General features: G+C 37.5%; 2 protein-coding genes across 6 annotated transcripts in view; one reads left to right on the plus strand and one right to left on the minus strand.

Moving 5' to 3' along the window:
* Positions 1 to 2,142, plus strand: part of LOC125439830 (WD repeat-containing protein 64-like) — a 28,663-nt gene extending 26,521 nt beyond the window's left edge. For all 4 annotated transcript variants that reach the window (XM_048509100.1, XM_048509103.1, XM_048509102.1 and 1 more), the window contains exon 21: positions 629 to 2,142. In XM_048509100.1, the coding sequence (XP_048365057.1) occupies positions 629 to 785 (157 nt within the window). In that variant the 3' untranslated portion in view covers positions 786 to 2,142. The remainder of the gene's footprint in view (positions 1 to 628) is intronic.
* Positions 2,143 to 3,435: 1,293 nt separating this feature from the next.
* Positions 3,436 to 19,300, minus strand: part of HSPA4L (heat shock protein family A (Hsp70) member 4 like) — a 40,667-nt gene continuing 24,802 nt past the window's right edge. Inside the window, exons 9-20 of one of the 2 annotated variants that reach the window (XM_048509098.1) lie at positions 18,877 to 19,028; positions 18,410 to 18,516; positions 18,026 to 18,159; positions 17,095 to 17,294; positions 16,072 to 16,119; positions 14,673 to 14,774; positions 13,949 to 14,089; positions 13,597 to 13,722; positions 11,034 to 11,141; positions 10,092 to 10,211; positions 9,611 to 9,772; positions 3,436 to 8,328 (exon numbers count right to left, since the gene is read on the minus strand). In XM_048509098.1, the coding sequence (XP_048365055.1) occupies positions 8,143 to 8,328; positions 9,611 to 9,772; positions 10,092 to 10,211; positions 11,034 to 11,141; positions 13,597 to 13,722; positions 13,949 to 14,089; positions 14,673 to 14,774; positions 16,072 to 16,119; positions 17,095 to 17,294; positions 18,026 to 18,159; positions 18,410 to 18,516; positions 18,877 to 19,028 (1,586 nt within the window). In that variant the 3' untranslated portion in view covers positions 3,436 to 8,142. The remainder of the gene's footprint in view (positions 8,329 to 9,610; positions 9,773 to 10,091; positions 10,212 to 11,033; positions 11,142 to 13,596; positions 13,723 to 13,948; positions 14,090 to 14,672; positions 14,775 to 16,071; positions 16,120 to 17,094; positions 17,295 to 18,025; positions 18,160 to 18,409; positions 18,517 to 18,876; positions 19,029 to 19,300) is intronic. The other variant, XM_048509099.1, reaches the window with a different exon arrangement.

Below are 19,300 nucleotides of genomic sequence, written 5' to 3' on the forward strand. Positions count from 1 at the left end.
TATGGCTATTCAGATAAGGATGCTCTCTCCTGGCTTCCTCAAAAACCTGATATATACAGTTCTTAAAACCTCTGGCCTGCGTCAGCTTCCTTCCTCTCCATCACATGAACAATAGGCTTGGAAATAAGAAAACAAGCTAACGTAAGAGAAGAGACACTTCTATTAGTTAACACTGATCTTCAGCTTTCTGAAAAATGCATAAGATTCTGATGCTAAACCTCTACTTCTCGCTTGCCTTGAAAGCACCTTGCTTGGGTTGCCATAAGCCAGCAGTGCCTTGACAGCAGTTTACACACAAGCCCATAATTTTATATTTATTTTTCAGTTCTAATGAACTCAGTTTCCTTGTGGTGCTTGAACTATCCAGTTGTACACACTGTGACAGTGCTGAGGGTCATTTTCACACAGTGCATTTAGTGAGAAACAGAAAGCATATAGAGCAAGATTGACATAACGCTGTACTTTCTCCCTGTTACTTTTGCTGTTCCTGTACTGTCCAAGGGAAATACTTCGCAATGTTTTTCTTGGCACTTTTACTAATAGAGAAGCATCCATGTTTAGAATTAATGACGCAAGAGAACAGAGAATATTCATACACTTTTACAATTGATCACCTTTTGTCTTTCAGACAGGCGTGCCAATCCAAGCCTATTCAGCAGTATGCCAGCAGAGGCATGACTACCTACCATGCTCTCCCACTGTGTGAATTAGCCAACGTGTCAACTGTTTTCCACAAACCAAATATAGCTGCCGAACTCAAAGACCCATTTCATTTAGAAGTTTAGCAGTTTCTTAAAGAGTCAGCTGAGTGCCCCTTTTCAAGGACCTGAGCTGTTTTTCCCCCAATACAAAATGAGCGAAGTGAAGCTTTAAAAGGCACTGCGAGCCTGTACTGGCTGAAGCCCTTTGAGGACTGTTGTAGATCAGCCAGATTGGCATCAGCATTAATTCCAGCAACAGCTAATCTCACAAAGAATTAAGTAAGATTATTACATCACATGTGCAGGCCAACCTGTAGCCTGTGGTAACAAAGAACTCATGTGGGCTAGGATGTGTGATTCAAGAAGTAGATTTAAATATTTATTATAAATATTTATACACAGCCTCTGACAATCTGCTGCCATTTAAAAATCAATTGACACAGTGTCAATCTGTGCATGATGTCACTGGGAAGGTTTTCATTTACACATACAGTAAACATTTTGCATACTTTAACACTGCTATAAGTTGAACACACACTGTTCTCTCCCACATTTACATAAAAGAATACACTTGCTAAATATGAAACATCTGTTGAGCCTGACCGCCACAGTACCTTTCATTGTTCTGAAATAGATAGCAGATTGACTTTAGCTAAAAATCTCCCATTAATGCTGAAATATTTCCCCAATTCAGATACCTATTGATTCCCCCTATATCTAGGGCATTGATGTGTCCATCACAATCACGAGGCAGAGAACGATCGCTAGGGCCATCCAGTTATTCTTACTACCGTGAAGCTCAGAAGGGTGTCATCAGGAAGCTTTGGATTATCATCCTTGGCATGTATTTATATAGTTCAACATTGCTGTTCTATATCTCCCACATCCAACATCTGTTCTGCGGCCAATACAGATCTGAAAATTAAAACTGCATTTTTTCCGGGTAACTTCGCAACTTAGCAAATGTTTGTTCTCTAAATGCACACCAAACAAAATTTGCACTAACTGCTACCTTACTGCAAGCTGAGGAAATGGTTCGACAAAGAACAACACTTAAGGTTTCAGATTCTACCAGCATTAACTCTTCATAACGTTGTTTTACAATGAACAGTCAATTCACACCTTAACTGGCAACAGATTGCCAATTATATTCTGGCTGCAGCATAAAGAGGCTCCTACTTAACAAACCTAGACACAAAATGAGAGATTTATTTTTAATTGTGCACATATCTCAACCAAGGGGAAAAGAAAATATGTCTATGCAATATAGGGAAAAGTGACATAGGGAATGTTTTCTCTGGATTGAGAAAGATGAGGCATTCGGAATCATCAGGGAAATGTGTACTTTCAGATTTTGGGCTACAGCCCACTGATGAAGTTTTTTGTTATGATGCAAATTCCATTAAGACAATAAAGATGTCCAAAAGTCCCCATAAAGAAACAAGGAGATGAAAAAATTGTGGTCAAATGTGCCATCCAACTCAAGTAAATGTTACTGTTTATGGGTGCTGTCAGTTAACTTCAAACTGTTCCAGATTCAATATTAGACAAAGCTTTCAAATTGGAGGTAGGAAGAGAGATTAAAAATGGAAGGGACAAATATTTGAGATAATAGCCATGGAAGATAAAATAAACATGTATTAATGCAGAAAAAACATGACAAAAAGAACTGTTGGGAAACCATACAGTTATAGACATCAACGAATACTGTTGAACATGAATTACAATTCCAAGGATTCTAGCAGGCATACTAATGTATTCTCCTAAATTATGGCTCCCATTTGATATATTATAAATGAGTGATAGAACTATGAGAACATGATCTGTAAAGGAGCAAAATTCTTGATGTTATATGTATATATTTTGGGGGAAAGTCAGTGAGTTCTTTGGTTTAAGAACAGGAACTGATAAAAAACAAATAATGACATATTTAAATAGATTATTTTGGAATGGGAAATGGACAAAACCAGATAACATCAGTTAGAGGCTTATCTTCAGTTCTATGCTGGGGCGGATGTAAAGTGTACCACACTAATTTCTACATGGTGCCAACCTATGGTATTACCAGAATTTATTGTAAGGAATGCTGGTGTGGCCAAACACTTTGTACAAATTAATTGTGACTTGTATCCTTCGTAAATTTGACACACTGGTATTCCAGTGGCAGTGCTGGAATCCCTGACAATCCCTGGAATCCCTACATTATCATACTGATGCTCTGCTGAAGGAATAGTGAGCCACAACAGCAGTATGATTGAAAATGGTTTCTCCCAGCACACACCTGTTCTGGAAGAACCTGGAAAATTTACGTTGGACTCAAAAGTCAGTTATTCAAAATAATTGTAAAACTTGCAGCCTAGACTGCTGAGTCTTGCTACTTTGCAATTTCATAGGTTCCGGCATACAAGGACTGAAAGATAATCTCAAGTCATAGGGGTATACTGTAAATTTGATTTATATATATATATATAAATTTGTAACAAGAGCTGAACTCAAGTCACAAGTATCAGACATTCTTTGTCATATTCATCTTGCAACCTGGAAATAATTCACTCAAAAGGGTTATGGTTAGAGGGAAAGAAAGGAATTGTTGTGATCGTAAAAATAAACAGAAACATTGAACACCAATGACAGCAGCCCAGATTCACCACCAGGATTTATGAATCTATTTTAAATCCAGCAGATTTATTTTATTCTCTGAAAGGCAGACTATGAATGAAAGTTTTTTTTAAAAAATGGAATATAAACATATCCGGGAGAAATACTGAAGTATGCTGACAAACTTGAGTGTCCCCATCCTCCTGACTGCCATCAATGTAAACAAATCTTTGAACTTTATTAGTGATGGAATATTTTCCAGCCTAGTCACTAATGGAACAAATACTGACAGATAAAATACATTCAACGTCCTCTTGCAACATTTTGCTTAAATTTGAGTGAAATCCTGAAATAATTTCTGAGTGCCATTCTTGTTAACAGATGTGTGATCTGGGATTTATCACATTTCTTGCCTGATTTTACTTATTGTATACCTCAGCTTTCTGATTTAGATATGTTACACATAAAATTCGCGAGCAAGCAAGCCTTTATTGGCATAGAACGTAGCAAATTCTTAGCTTTAAAGTTTACGAAGAATTTTTTATTCCATTACTTCACTGTAAAGTCACACTGGCAGCCAAGAAGCCAAATTCTGCCATATAAGCAGAAACGATCAGTCATAAACTGAAGGAGCTGGAAGTTTGAATAGACTCATCTTTCCCACAACTGCCAGTCTGAAATTGGTTGTGAGAGGTGATCATGTGTAATTCCACAGCTGTTAAATATACTGTTTGTCCTGGGTTGGTTTGGGCCACATAGTCAACTGAATGCTTACATACAAATTGTTCTCTTTTAGATTACCTACAATGCTGCTTTAAAGCAGCTATTTTATATTCACTCTACCAGGCAGTGTTGTTTAAAAAGTATTTTGAAGAACTACTCTCTCCTGCAATCTATCAGCTAAGAGTTTACAAAACAGCAAGCTCCCTCCAAACAATAAATTTAAAAAAGATTTTAGATGGTGGAAACTGAAAAAAAAGTCTCAAAAATATAGTGTTGGGAAAATGATCCCTAATCCAGGTTTCCAAGTGATACTGTATAACAAACTAACAATATTACATAAGACCTTCACTTTCTTTTCCTTTGGAAATATGTAAAACTTTATTTGTTCTTGATGAAAAAATTGTAATGCAGGCCAACTTACAGATAAGCATTTTATCGACTGATACAATGCTAGTGCACAACTGGAATAGAACGAGGAATAGTTTCAGAGCTGCTTGAAGGAACTTGTTTCTGCTGCAGAAGAAGCTGCTGTTCTACATGCTCTACATAACCTGTTAGTTGATTGTTTACATATGCTGCCTCTACATATGTCTAACTCTTTTGAATAACCTATGATTTTATATGCTGCCTGTTCCTAGCTAAACTGTCAGGATTAGGAAGTGGGATGAAGCTCTAAGGAGCTAGATGCAGCAACAGCATATTCACTAAAATTCAGTATTAGAGCCACCACATTCATTTATGGGCTCCTTGGAAACCACTTTCACTGTAGCCAGTGTAGGGAAATTAACATCACCCATGCTTCCCTCGACTCTACTCTGAGAAGAACCCTGCTCAGGATGAAAAGTGAGAAGAAAGAATAATGACATATTAGGACAGAGCATGTACTACAAAGGCAAGGGTATCTTTACTCCTGCTAAATCACAGATATATCTTCTTGTCCCTGAAGCAACAAAATCTATCCAAGAGTTTCCTACTGCTCCCAGTGCCTCTTCTGGATATAAATCTTGAAGGCTTAGATAGTATATTTGTTGAGCTGACCCTGAACAAGAATTAGGAAGAACATCTCCTGTACTTCCACCTAAGGACAAAAACACTTAATTTGATGGATATGATGTTTATGCAATCTTGTCCTCCCTGCTAGTATTCTGTGCCCAATCAAAGATGTTTTGGTTCCATAAAAAGTGGGTGAAGATTCAAAACTCGGCACATTGCTCAGAATTCCAACACATCAATATAAACGTATTTCCCCACTGCAGACCACATACAGGCTCATTAATGGCTATTCTTTTAGACTGGCAACTATGGTAATTATGTGCTTGTCTAAATCTGCAAGTATGTATCCAACCATAAATACCTTCATCATATTATGTGCACAGAAAATGAATCTTTCTATGAACATTACCTACAGCATTTGCTGGGAGAGGGTGCTAGAAAATACATTAGTGACCTTAGCCCAAGTCCAAAGAAGGACCTTCCTACATGAAACCTTTGACCCTCCTTTATTTTCTGTCTAGCCTGACCTGGATGATTAATTGATATACTGCTCTGTTAGTAGACAATAACATCTTGTGAGAGATAAAATCCAGATCCCCTCCTCTGTACTGAATAACGGGAAGTGGAGTCAACCACTTCCCCTCTGGGCCAGGAACTGCACCCATGTGAGCATATTCCCTTTGTTAACATATCTCAACCCAGGCAGAAGCCTATTGAACGCATCATCTAGACAGCGGTAGTTGTAAATTCCCTGCTATAAGCCAGATGACCACAATGCAAGAACAGCTGCAAATGTTTGGATACATTAGAAATCTTGGAAAGTGATAGAAAGGGCAAGGCACAACAGTGATAATGATGAAGTACATGCAGGTCACTCTGACCATTAGGTACAGCTAGGGATTTTTTGGGATCTAATCAGACCATGTAGTTGCTGAGTGAATGCTCACAGCTACATGTGATAAGTCTCTATATGGAGCACTTTGAGACTTGTCTAAAATGAGTCACCTGAATGAATTCATATAAAAGTTCTCAAATCTTGTAAATCCCATGACATTCTGATTCTAGTTTCCACACTATTCTTTTGAGTTCCAAGGGATAAACTTTCACAAAGCAGCTAAGTGGAAACCTGTGGTATTAATTAATCTTCTAAGTTGCTCCCAGATCTAGCCTTTTTGGGATGCGGCAGAAACATGTCTCAGAGGAAGTACAAGATGGCAACCATGGGGTGATCATGTGGCTCTACCACATACTAGCAAGATTAGACAATGACATCCCCCCCCTTTTTTTAACAAAATCCAGAACAAGAAACATAGATAGCCACCAGCTAAAGTAAAAGTACCTAATTCAGAAAAGTGTGCCATGCTGCAGAAGCAAAAAAAGACTGAGATATTTTAGGAGGTGAGGTGCAGTGACCTCCAAAAGGTAGCCTTTTGCACAAGTCTTCCTCAGAAGTGGGGCACAGCACAATTGCTTTAGAGAGGCATCACACGTAACTTAGGCTCATTCCGCACATGCAGAATAATGCACTTTCAAACTGCTTTCAGTGCTCTTTGAAGCTGTGCGGAATAGCAAAATCCACTTGCAAACAGTTGTGAAAGTGGTTTGAAAATGCATTATTTTGCATGTGCGGAAGGGGCCTCTGATAGTATTTAAAGACCCTATGGAGTTTTGGGCCCAACGATACTGTAATGAATAAGAATCCTAATATATTTGGCAAAGTTTGAGATTCACAGAACAGACTAATCAGTCTGGAAAATCCATCTGCAGGCATCTTGGTCTAGAAGTGCTGGTTATACAACCACTCACATTGCGACGTCTCTGACCAATCTTAAAGTCAAATTTACATAGCAGAAGTGGGGGAACAGGACAAACAAGGTGGATCAATGCAGATATTGCAAAAGAGCAGACTTCTGATACAAAAATAAAAATACGTTTAAGTCACAAACTGTATTATCCCAATAAAGTATATGCTATTTCTTCCGGATGTTTGTTTTAATCAAGAACCTGACTTTGCTTGTCTTTTCAAGACAATTATGTCAGCAGCTCAAGTTGGCTTGTTACACTTAGAAATCTACCCGTGTCAAAATCTTATAACAATTGGGGCTTAGCCTCTCACAGATTTGTTTTTATAGGTGCCAAACATTCCAAGCAGCGGATGTCTGCAAATGATGAGCAAACACTTTGCTCTTCAAACAGTGCTCCCTCCCCGGGCACCAAATGTCACCATGTTGCCAAGCAGAATGAGAGAACTTTCTCATTAAGGAATACTGATATACGTATACCAATTTTATATATGTATTGTCTGATTTTAATTAAGAGGACAATATTTAAGAAACATGCATAGGCAGAGTTCAGGTTGAAGCCAAACCAGCAAGGTTAGAGGTAATGAGAGAAAAGAAACAAGTTCCCTCCCCAAGATTTTAAAAATGTCACTAACTTCTCATTCTATTACAACTTTAACAGTGTCTCTGTCTCAAACACAGAATATGATATACATGGCTGTGTGTTTATGGAGACCTTTATTTTCAGTTGTGTTGCTAATCTTATGACAGAGAATGCTGCTGGTATGGGCTCCTTCAAGCCTTGGATATCTTGTCTACAAATTCTTACAGTTTTCATGGTACATCAAGAAGATGAACTAGTCTGCCAGCTAACCTCTATTTTAATATTTAAATAGGAACAGTACAATAACTAGAAAAAGGTCAGTGCTTCAAGTGACAATGGTGAAGCCACACCAAACCCAACAGCTTCTAAGAGAAAGATGCAAAGATCTACACTTCAGCATCAGTAGTGCAATACAGTGGCCTTTCCTGAATAAAGGAGCAGAGGCTTACCCACAATAAAAGCTTTAAATAAGGTAGATTGTTGTCATTTATATATCAATTCTGCCTATTTGATATAAAATATATTGGGAAAGCTTCAACTGACTTTTACAATCTACATTCAACTAAAGCTCCACGTAAGCGGCATCAATGGAATGAACAAAGGGGATGCACTCAATAGAAAAACACTTTCAAACAGAAAGTCAATTAAGTAACTGAACATCGGTAATGCGTCTCAGACATAAAAAGAAAGATGGACCCTCTGATTACTTGCACTATTTTTAATGGACCAAAAGGAACATAAATTAGTCCATATCCATCTCTTCAGATGATTTAGACTGCTGACAACTGTCCTCTGATTTTGCGTCAGTACCGCTTTGTCCATTCATTGGTCCATTGTGTTCGTTACTAGATTTTGCTTGACCTTCAGACTGTGGTTCCATCTTGGGCTTCGGCTTGTAAATAATAGGGTTACATAAACTGTCCAGTTCCTAATGTAATCAAAATTAAGAAAAACATATAAGTTAATATAGCAACTCAACAAAGAATGAGACCCTAATGACATCTAAAGTTGGTACTGGGTAGAATTTAGAACAAGGCTGGCCAGATATCTGCCTATGATTTGGTAGAATCTGGTTCTGGCATTAAGCAACTCACGTTGAGCAGCTTTTCAATAACAGAAATCTTATTTATTCAATAATTGGAACACAACAAAATTTAAGTCATCCATGAAGATGGAGGAGGTTGCTTTTAAGGATGCATACAGAGAGAGAGGGTCTATAATCTGGATGATGGGAATCCGTGTACAATTTTTGCACATTTTAATCTACAGTTATCACTTCCAAATGCCAGAATACTAAGTTTTCGCTACTAAGATCCAGTAAATCCAACCGATGTATTTCTGATTGTTTATTATAAGGGGAAAATATTCATTATTACAATACTAAAATATTCTGCCTACACCTCTGGTTGATAGTCAACCTCTCTGTAATTCAAGTGTATTGGGTCTGCTGCTATTTATAAACCAAAAATACCATGATCAAGAATCTTGCACAAACATAAACATTAAAAAGAACATTAACAAGTTGAGAATATAGAAGTGTGGATACTAAACAAAGTATTTGTCTGCTGAAGACCTTCTACAGATGTTTGCACAAACACCAATACAAGTGCAATTAATTTCTTGGAACCTCCATGTAATTGTAGTATTTCTGGTAATACCTCATTGATTCAAAAGCATGATAGCATATTTTAAACATTTTTAGCTGTCAAATGAGTGGGGGGAGGGGTCTCCAATTTGAGTATATGACAGGTACCATGGAATGGTGAGGACCTGCCCTACCAAGGATCTAGCTGATTGCTGGAAACCTCACCCCATACCTCTGTAGCTAGCTCCCCCAATCAGCTGGGTTACATATCAGCTGATCAGAGGCCAATGCACTTCTCTTTAGCTGTGTTTACAGGGAGTGGTGATAGCACCTCCCACCTGGGTCCCAGGGACTGGAACAGGGAGCAAGAGCAATGCCCCAAACCTGCCTGCTGGGATTCAGGATATGCAGCAGCTTCTAGGATCTGGCAGGTAGGATCTCTGTGTCTATATTTTTGGGCCAAGTGAGAAGAAGTGTAGGCAGCAGTCTTAAATTCATGGTCTTCTGTTTTGTATTCAGCCTTGCATTAATCATGGGATGTGTGGAGCAATCATATTCAGAGCTGCATTTTTTCCAGTAAATATGGTATTACTTTTTCCGTCATACAAGTATTTCAAATATTTACCTTGGATTTTGCCATTATTTCTACCACTTTCACAACAGGATCCTGTGTTAGACTCAGTCTGTTTTGTGCGTTCATTTTTGAGTTCAGCCAGCTCATGGCCTCACTGGCACATTTCTCTACTTTTTCCATATCAACAGGATCAATGTGATCATATTTTTCATCCTGGGACAGAGAAAAGGATGTTAGATACAACACGCAACAGTAAAATACAATTAAACCTAAGATGCTCTGATGCCCCTATGGGCATCAAAATCCCAGTCCTTGTTGGAGCTCCGTGTTTGTTCCAATCCCTGGTACATCCAGTTGTACTGCTGGGAAGCGGATGCCCAAGCTGTTTCCAAATACCAGCTCCCCTCTTTCAAGACATTTTATCACTAGAATTCAAAGTAAATTACCTATGTAAAGTCATGCAGAAGTTTAAAGCAATACAATTAAAATTCTGATCACACTTTATTTAGGAACATGCAACTTTTTATACTACCTTATTTTTGTATGCTTCTACAGCTTTCATAAGCAGCTGAAGCTTCTTTCCCAGTTCATTGAGAGCTTTTGGTCTCTCTTCATGTTCCATGTGTCTTTCATGAATAGGATCACCAAATTTCTATAATACAACGTTTTACACATTTTTAACAGTGCAGAAACAGCAAAGAAAACCTATGTAATTATAAAGGTGTGGTGTCAATGAATTAGCAAAGCTTGACATACTGTCTGCAGCTTTCCCCCCATTCCTTCCTTTTCCAGTAGCAGTAAAACAGGCCCTAATGGGTGCGTGTCTGTAAGAAGCAGCACTGAAATGTGGCATGAACACGTACCTCCATCTTACCAGCTTCCATGCCCAAAAAGATATAACCCTTTCACTTGCACAAGGATAATTTTTTGGGGTAATTAAGTAGAAGTTAAACATAGTTCAGTAAAAATAGTTAAGTAGACCAGTCAGAAAGACAAGCTGCCTGAGAACCTCCTGTTGAATGACAATTTTTTAAGGCAAATTTTTTAAAAGACATATATTATGTACAGGAGATGTTCTCTAAGGAGGGAATGTTGCTAAATTTAGGACATAAGCCTTTTGATGAGACTCCAGAGGTAGTACTCAATGTTCTTTAGCTGGAATTTTATTTTTGTTTGCTTTTAGTTTAAAATATGTATGTTTGGGTAGGATTTTTGCTTATGAGTATATACTATAGGTTTTTTTGGAATACTGTAGTCTAAACAGTCTTTAAAACACCTAAATAAGGAAGGCTGAAACCACTATACATTTAATACAAAGTGAACACACTTGTTACCACCTGAATTTGTAGTCTCATCAGACAGTGATTTTTCTATTTTTAAAAGACCAATTACTCTGTAGACTTGGACAGGATACAAACAAGAATCCTGCAGACAATCTATTCAGGAGTTACATTTATATGTATGCATATCTTACTTTCATTTCTTGAAGTTTTTCTACATATACATGTTTTGGTTGGTCTTCCCCATCTTCATAAAGCCAGTTCTCTGTATCTTCTAACATCAATGTTATCTTCCTTGAATCCTAGGAAGATACAGGGAATTCAAAAAATAGCTAATTTGTATATTAAGCCTTGCCTTTTTGAATTACCAAAGCATCTACACAGATTTAGGTTAGGTGTGCTCCAACTACTGCCTCATAACAACAAACCACAATATAAGGTGATAAAAGTATAACTGATTATCAGAAATCAATTATGTACACTGCATCATAAAAAGAAGTTAGGAATGACAGCAGAGACTCAGCCACCTCAAACAGTGTTTAATGCCACCATTCACACTGAAAAGAGACCTGGGAATGCCAACTTGTTCCATACTTTCTTGTTATATCTGGAGTTCAGTGCTGTGTCTTTGCTAGAAAATACCATTTCATATCCACTTAACATTATATGAATGCCTTATGGCTTGGTTTTTATGCATCTGAATGAACCTGTTGAAACGCCGAGAAACCAATCTGCTAGGTCTGAGTGTGAAATTTGAGGTGTGGAATCTTCTTATTATTATATAGGCAAAGATCTATGTATCCTTGCTGACAATGCAGTTGCTCCAATGCAGCATGGTAAACAAGACTAGAGTGGCCATCACAGTGCTACAAGTATAAATACTCCACAATCCCACTTGATCTTGTGGAGGACTCATGGGGAATGACAGTAGTGGTAGAAGGCATATATAAGGATTACTATTAAAGATATATGGAAGAAGAACCTGCCCTTGAATTGGTGTATAAGTATCAATACTCAGCATTTAGAAATCACAAATATTCAGTTGCTAACCTCACTGGTGAAAACACACTCACAGCACATTGAGATGGAAGGGCTACACAAGAAGCCTCTCTGCTGCCCTGATGGAAACTGGTTGCTTAATTTTTGAGGCTTACCAAATGAACAGCCTTCAAGGAAATGTTAGGGCATATATACCAGTTTCAGTTTCCCACTAACAGGTAATAATTATAAAAATGCCAAACTGTAAGTAGGGACTGATAATCAAATTGTGTGTGTCCACCTGACAGCTAAAGAGTGGCAGAATAGCAATCAGGGCTCTCCATTCTGCAAGCAACTCTAAAGTTAATAGGACACATATGTTTATCCTGTGACCAGAAATCTTTTGATGGTCAAGGTGTGGCAGTGGGCTGCACATCCCAAAGGGAGCATCCAAGATTATTACGTTACACAGAGCCAGTAACTAAGGGGAGATCTGATATTAATTAGCTAGAGCTCCTGAACCATTTCAGCAAGATCTGCCTAAGCCTGTCCAGGGTGATGATCTCTGTCTTCACACCTTCTTCAAATCAGTTTTGAAAATAGGGATGAAAATAGGGATGAAAATAGGGATGTCCACCTGGTTCAGTCCAGTATACTGAGTGTCTTTCTTGAGACAACTGTATTTTCCAACACCTACCTAAGTTTCTTTAACTGGACCACGGTACACTTAAAACTTAGTATACAAAAGTCTATACTCATACAAGGGCACACACTCCAATGTATTTTTCTATTCCAACGTAAAGATCAAATAACTGCAATTTTTAAAAAATATGTTGACCATACCAACATGGAAACTCATACACAGGAATGTAAAGGTTTACTAGGATGCCAAAATGAAATCAACTGAAGTTTTTATAGGTACTTGGGGACCAATTTAAGTTCAGGAGATTGAGAGTTAAGGGCAACCATATTTATGATATCTTTTTTGGTTTTTAAAGTTTCCAGCTTTGTCACCCCCTTCTCAATATTTAAGCTGGTCCTACTTCTAAAAATGATATATAGTTTAACATTTCCTCCTATGTTTCAAAAAGGCACCTTATGATTTTGGGTATTATTGGACAAATCATAAAGTTTTTAATCAACAAGAAATGAATTGGCTGCCCCTTAGTCACTGGCACAGCTTATTCTAAATATGTCTTTTCAACCAAAAGTCAGCTGAGAGCCAGTGCACCACAAAATTAGATTCCCCTGCTCAAGCACTTAAGCCTCTGGCTACTTATCATTGGTTATAATTGCAGGAGATTTCAAGATAAAATTATCTGGCAGCAACTCCACAGCTATTTTTTTAAAAATTCAAGCAAGTTTTTCAAGTGAACTCTGGGCCAGTTCAACCATTATATTCCTGTTAGCACAGCTTTCCAAATTCAAGCACAACATTAATCTAAAGAGATCAAATATCTTCAGCACTCTGGCAAGACCTAGTATACATCTGAGCCACAGATCTTGCTGACATGCTTCAGGAACTCTGACAGAGAATGCCAGATGGATACAAAATTTTTCCAATGCGACAAATACTCATGCCTTTGGCAGTTTTTCACTTGGTTTTGTAGTGTTATTTAACAAAGAAAGGTTAATGTTAGCTCCTAACCATTACACATGCAATGCTCCAGTGCTATCAAAGCAGTAAGTTGACAGAAAATGGATCTGTCCTATTCCAACAGTCTCTCTGAATCTAGTCAGTGGGACTAACAGAATTCCTAAATATATGTTGGCTCTTACATCTTCAGTAATGAATTTTTCATAGACGCCACACAGTTTGTCCCTAAGATCATACACATATTCTTCAACAGCATTTTTGGCATCATTCTTCTCCTTCTCCAGCTTGTCTTGCATCACCATCTTACCCTATGAAAACAACACAAGCCTGGGATCAGTATGAAATGTGGAAAGATGGTTCACTTGCGATTTCAGTAATCTTCCAAAACAAACCATTCCAACCTATAGATTCTGTTAAACTGGACCAGGTATTCCATGGGCTGTACACTGACATTATACAGAGGCAAGAATAAACTACATACCATTCCATTTATCCATAAGTTCATTTGTGATAAAACTGGGAAAATGTTCTTACCTCGTTTTCAATGAAGCAGTTAATAAGGTCCTGTCCCAACTGCCTGTACAGGTTAGCCTGAATAGGTAGATCAATGCTTTTGATCTTTGCCTTTGTTTGTCCAGACTGAGCTGTATTATCAAGCTTGTCTCCTGAAGCTGTCTACAAAATGACAGAAATTTGAATGTTCCAATGCTGTTGTTGCAGTGTTCCACTTTAGTTCAATATACAGCAATGTAATGAAAAATGATCTCACACAACACTTTCTGTGCCACTACAATTCCTGACGATTACACCATCTTTGCCAGTAATCAACTATGCAATTTCAAACACCCAGTATGTTCTCTACAATCCTGATAATTTCAATTTCTTGCTTTTTTTTAAATGAAGGATTCTTAGGACAGACCTGCTAATAGATGCTATGGCTTTTGTGAATGTTGTTCAAAGTCAAGCGAAGATGCTGGCTCAAACATGTTGGAAAAGGAAATCTGCTCGGAAGAGTTTCAGATTATTTGTCAAAGAAGAGCCTGCAGATGCTTCTAGAAGTCTGAGAACACCCTAATCTCTTGTGCACTACATGCCCAGCACAAAGCTTATTCATTATCGAATGATCATTTATGGAAAATGCCAAGACCTCAAAACTTGTATAGTCTTCTTGAAGAACTACAGATCTCCCCAAGAATACATGCACCCAATTCTTAGCAATATCAAAAGATGTGTTTAAGCCTGTTTATTTCGTACTGACCTTTCCTTCAACTCCAAGATGATCTGTTTCCTCATCAGCTTGACTGCGTTGCTCAGTTTGGTTTCTGTGATTGCCATCATCTTGATCAACCTGCATTTTAGCCTATAAAAAAGAAGCTTTCAATTCCATGATGAACACCACAGTCAAGTTTCTTATTCTAGTCAACTATACAAGTGGTTTTTCAGAATCAGACAAGAATTACTGAAAAATGAAAACACTGGGTGAAGCAGTTCTTCTGTACTTAAATTCTGCATCAAAATTTATTTGAAGAGATTTAAACAGTAGTGAAATCTGTTCATATTTTCTTAAGCCACCCTTCTTTCACCCTTCTAAACATGTCTTCTCAGCCAAAAGCCAGCTGAGGAAACTGTAGATCTGCAGTTCCCAAATGGTAGCCAAGTCATGGTACTCCTGAAATATAAAAAAATATTACCCAAAAGGACAAAGCAGGTGGAACCAACTAAGCCCAACTGAAGGCAAAATTTCGAAAAGCTGTAAGTTTAATATACTTGTTTTAACTTTTATATAATATAAAGCCCCTCATCCTTCCTGCTCTACCGGTATGTTTAAATTGCCATATCTGTTTTTTAATGGCATTTCAAAGTGGTTTATGATAGTTTTATTAAGTTCTGCTTTTGTTAGCCACACTGGCATGCTGATTGAGCAAAGAGGTAGAATATAAACTCAGTAAATCAGGAACAATCTAGTTTCTCCAACATTGGTTAAGTTGTATTAGAGGAACCTTAAATGTAATGAAATCCAGCAAGACACTATGCTATGAGGACAGGCTTCCCCTAATGTATGGCAAAGAACAGCTGTGTAAAACAATATCAGGAATTGAGCACAATTACAATGATAAGCAGAACAGCAGCAGCAGAACAGAAAGCTGAAAGGAACCCACAGCAAAGCAGAGAGGGAGTCTCAAACTGCCAACGTAACACAAGTGATCTAATAACGACAGACTATCAGGAGAGCACAACGAATGAGCAGCATGCATTCTGGTTACATAAAATATCACTGTTTTGTTGGAAATGTAACTAGACAGTTCTGTATCACTTTATTAGTTCTAAGTGGCCACACAGGCATTAATGGCCTTCTCATATAATGTAAGTAGTCACTCAAGCACTAGACTAGAAGCAAGTTTTACTAAAGATGCTTCTGTCAGTCTATCTCACAGAATACTTACTTCAATGTCACCTTAAGTAAAATATTGAGGTACACAAAGACTAATTTAGCATCTGATTTCAGAAGTTTGCAGCTACAGAATCTTTAGGCTTTCTCTTTCAGGACTGGTTATTTTCATTCATTTCTTACAGTTTATATAGAAAAGGAACAAATGGGGGAGGGAACACCTATATATGGTTTTTAAAAACCTATTGAAACTACATGTATAACAAACCTCGTCCTCAGAGTCGAGGGATTCATCCTCAATTATGAAAGGAAATTGCTGACAAGCATCACAGTGAAAACAGAAGATAATTAGTAGGTACTCCATGTGAAACAAAGCATATGCATTAAAAGGGTTACTTTTACATCTGGCAAAATGTTATTTTCCCTGTAATATTTCAAATACACACTCACTAGTGTGACATGATCAACTTCTGTAATAGTCTACTTCAATAAATAGTTTAATATTTCTAAAATAGATTTTTAAAGCTGCAGTCAAGGAGAAACCGTAGAAATATTTTGGGAAACTACAATTCCATCCAAATGGACAGAAAAATATGCAGAGTTTTTATTTAGGTTACTCCTAATTCAATAAGTAATAATTCTTTGGACAGAGAAGTCAAATAAACTTTGGGGGGAAATGAAACCACTAGAAACTGATTTTACTAGAGCAGATGAACAGTCAGAAGTTACAAGGCTTGAGGTATGGAGGTCAAGAAGGAGGAATAAATAAAAGACAGAAAGAGAAATTTAGTTCAAAGAAAAAAGTGAATAAGGCAACATTATACACATTGAAACAACAATATAAAAAATGAAGAAGACTTTCACAGCTCAACTGCAGGGCACTAAGCAAAAGTCTTAGATAATTAAAAAGATAAGAAATTTATGTGTTGATTCACATTGTGGGGGCGAGGAGAAGGAAGACCAGAAAACTCCTTCTGCCCCCTCATGGATATTACTTTTGGGGCTTGAGAGGGTCAAATCCCCCTTTCTACTCAGTTTTCTCTTCTTTCTTTTACCTGATCCTAAATGGCTCTCTACATTTTGTGGTCTCCTGAATGTGAGTGTGAGAATATATAAGAGGGTCCTGCTGCACTGATATATGATCAAATGCTCATTTCAGTATTAAAGGAAGTTATTAAAATGTTCAGATCATGTGTCACAATTCAACATCACAACACTTCATGTACTTAATATAGTGTACTTAATGTAAATCTTTTCCCACAGTTTAAAAAAAAATTATAGATTCACATACCAGTTCATCTTTGCTTGGATTCTTGCCAGGCAGTTCTGAGTCCATGGGTACATCACTGGCATCACCATCTGTATTTTGCTTCTCTATTATGGATGCATTAGCCACACTGAAGATACCATGAATGTTAACACGCACTTTGACCTTAACTTTGGAATTGTCACCATCGTGCTGGGGGCCAACGTTCTGAATAACAAAGTGCCCTACATAATAATAATAATAATAATAATAATAATAATAATAATAATAATAATAATAATAATAATAATAATAATAAACATCAACTGAACAAGTGGTTTGTAGTCTTATTACTAATATGATGACAGGACATACAGAAAAGGATTAATTTAATTCCTAGGGACTATTCATGCTTTCAGGTGTGTTTACAGTAATTTAGGGATCAGTAACTGGGTAACTCTTGATCAACCCAGACAAACTTGAGTGGCAGATGAATGGGGAAATGCAGATATAATTCTGTTTTATGCCAGAGGCCTGGTGGATGGCTTTAACCATGAGGCACAGTACTTCCACGAAGAATCATTTCCTCATCATCCTTTCATGGTAATACCTGTTCCCATTATTATTTGGAACTATCAAAAATTTAGACAGTGATACCCATGAGATGGGTTCTGAAGCCACAGGGTGTATACCAGACAACTCAAACTAGTCTGCAGACTAGGATTAAATTTGGAGATCAGCTGGTGGTTAGATTTCACCCAAGCTGGGGAATCTTGTTCTGCCTTAACTGGTCTTGAGGCATACATTAAATATACCTAAGGACAGGGCAGAAAAGGACATCAGGAACAAGGATTCAAAGACCAATGCGGGAATGAATTAAACTCTGCACAATTCTTATGCATTCACACATTTAGAACAATGTCCTCCTTTTCACCATTAGTAAACTCTGTGCTCTAAAACCAAGGCATCTTTTTACCTATTCTTGTATCAGGATAAGGAACATCATGTGGATGAGTATAAAATGCTTCCAGCTCAAAAGGTTCCTTCTTGTGGAAAGTAATAACTTTTGAGAACGGAGCAGCATGGTTTTTGCTGAAGACTTCACATTCACTATAGAAAGTAAAAGAGTTGACAATTAACTCCCAAAAATAATGACAATTAAAATCACAAATTGTGAATAGCAGCCAAGTTATGAACAGCCAAACAATGAAAAAATACAAAAACTGAAGAAATGCCCAACAAAATCTTGTGAATACCCAAGACCTGTTAAGAGGTCTGAAAATTACAGGCTGAACCTTAGCTCTGAATATAATTGATGCATTTGTGGTGCTTCTATAACCACCCATTTCAAAGCTCTTACCCAGTTCCTTCCTCATAAGATGACTGCCACCTCAGAGTAATTGAGTATGGAACAACATCGGTGATGGAGAATTCTCGCACTTTAAACGCTGGTGAAAGAATTGCACACTAAAAAAGAGATCAAATATTGTTACATGATTAAAACGTTTTCCCCTTATTTCTGCTTGTCTGTGTAAAAAATTAAGCCAATTACAATTTAATTCCTAATACTTCAATTATATTGACAAAATCTTGATTCATTAAGCACACTCTGCTACAGTGGCCCAAGAAAGCCACATATACATACAAAGTATACAAGAGAAAAAAGTAACCTGCTGTCTACCTTCCTCTTCCCAAAAGGAATGTAGCACTGCTTCCAAAAAGAACCCACCAACATCAAATTTGCTTCCTGGGATTTTTTTTGTCAGATAAATGCTTTACAAATGTAAACTACAATTAGAGGGTAACAATATCGTTTAGTAAACCTACCTGTAATGCACAACCCCTTGCCACAGCTTCATCCGCATTTAGTGTGGTACTTATATCTTTGCCGAAGAATTTACAAATCTGTTCCTTCACTGCTGGGATTCGAGTGGCTCCACCCACTAGTTCTATACTGTAGATATCGTCACGCTGTAGTTCTAGAAAAGAAGGACAATTTTATAGGGTAGTGGAAGAAGCCAGCACCACAAACTAGAATTTGATCAAAAATTGCTGTTATTTTTTTTTAAGTGGACAAGCAGCCAAGTGGAGCTGCTACTGTTCTTCTTCTGTTATAAGAACACTTGCCCATCCTCTTCTTTTAGCAGCAAGCATGAAGTACAGCTGCTATCTCAATGATGAGGTAGGGACAACAATGATGAGGTAGACACAACTGAAGACTCCTTGTTATGTTATACAACCCTTTAATTCA

Source organism: Sphaerodactylus townsendi, linkage group LG10 (genome assembly GCF_021028975.2).
Source record: "Sphaerodactylus townsendi isolate TG3544 linkage group LG10, MPM_Stown_v2.3, whole genome shotgun sequence".
NCBI lineage: Eukaryota > Metazoa > Chordata > Lepidosauria > Squamata > Sphaerodactylidae > Sphaerodactylus > Sphaerodactylus townsendi.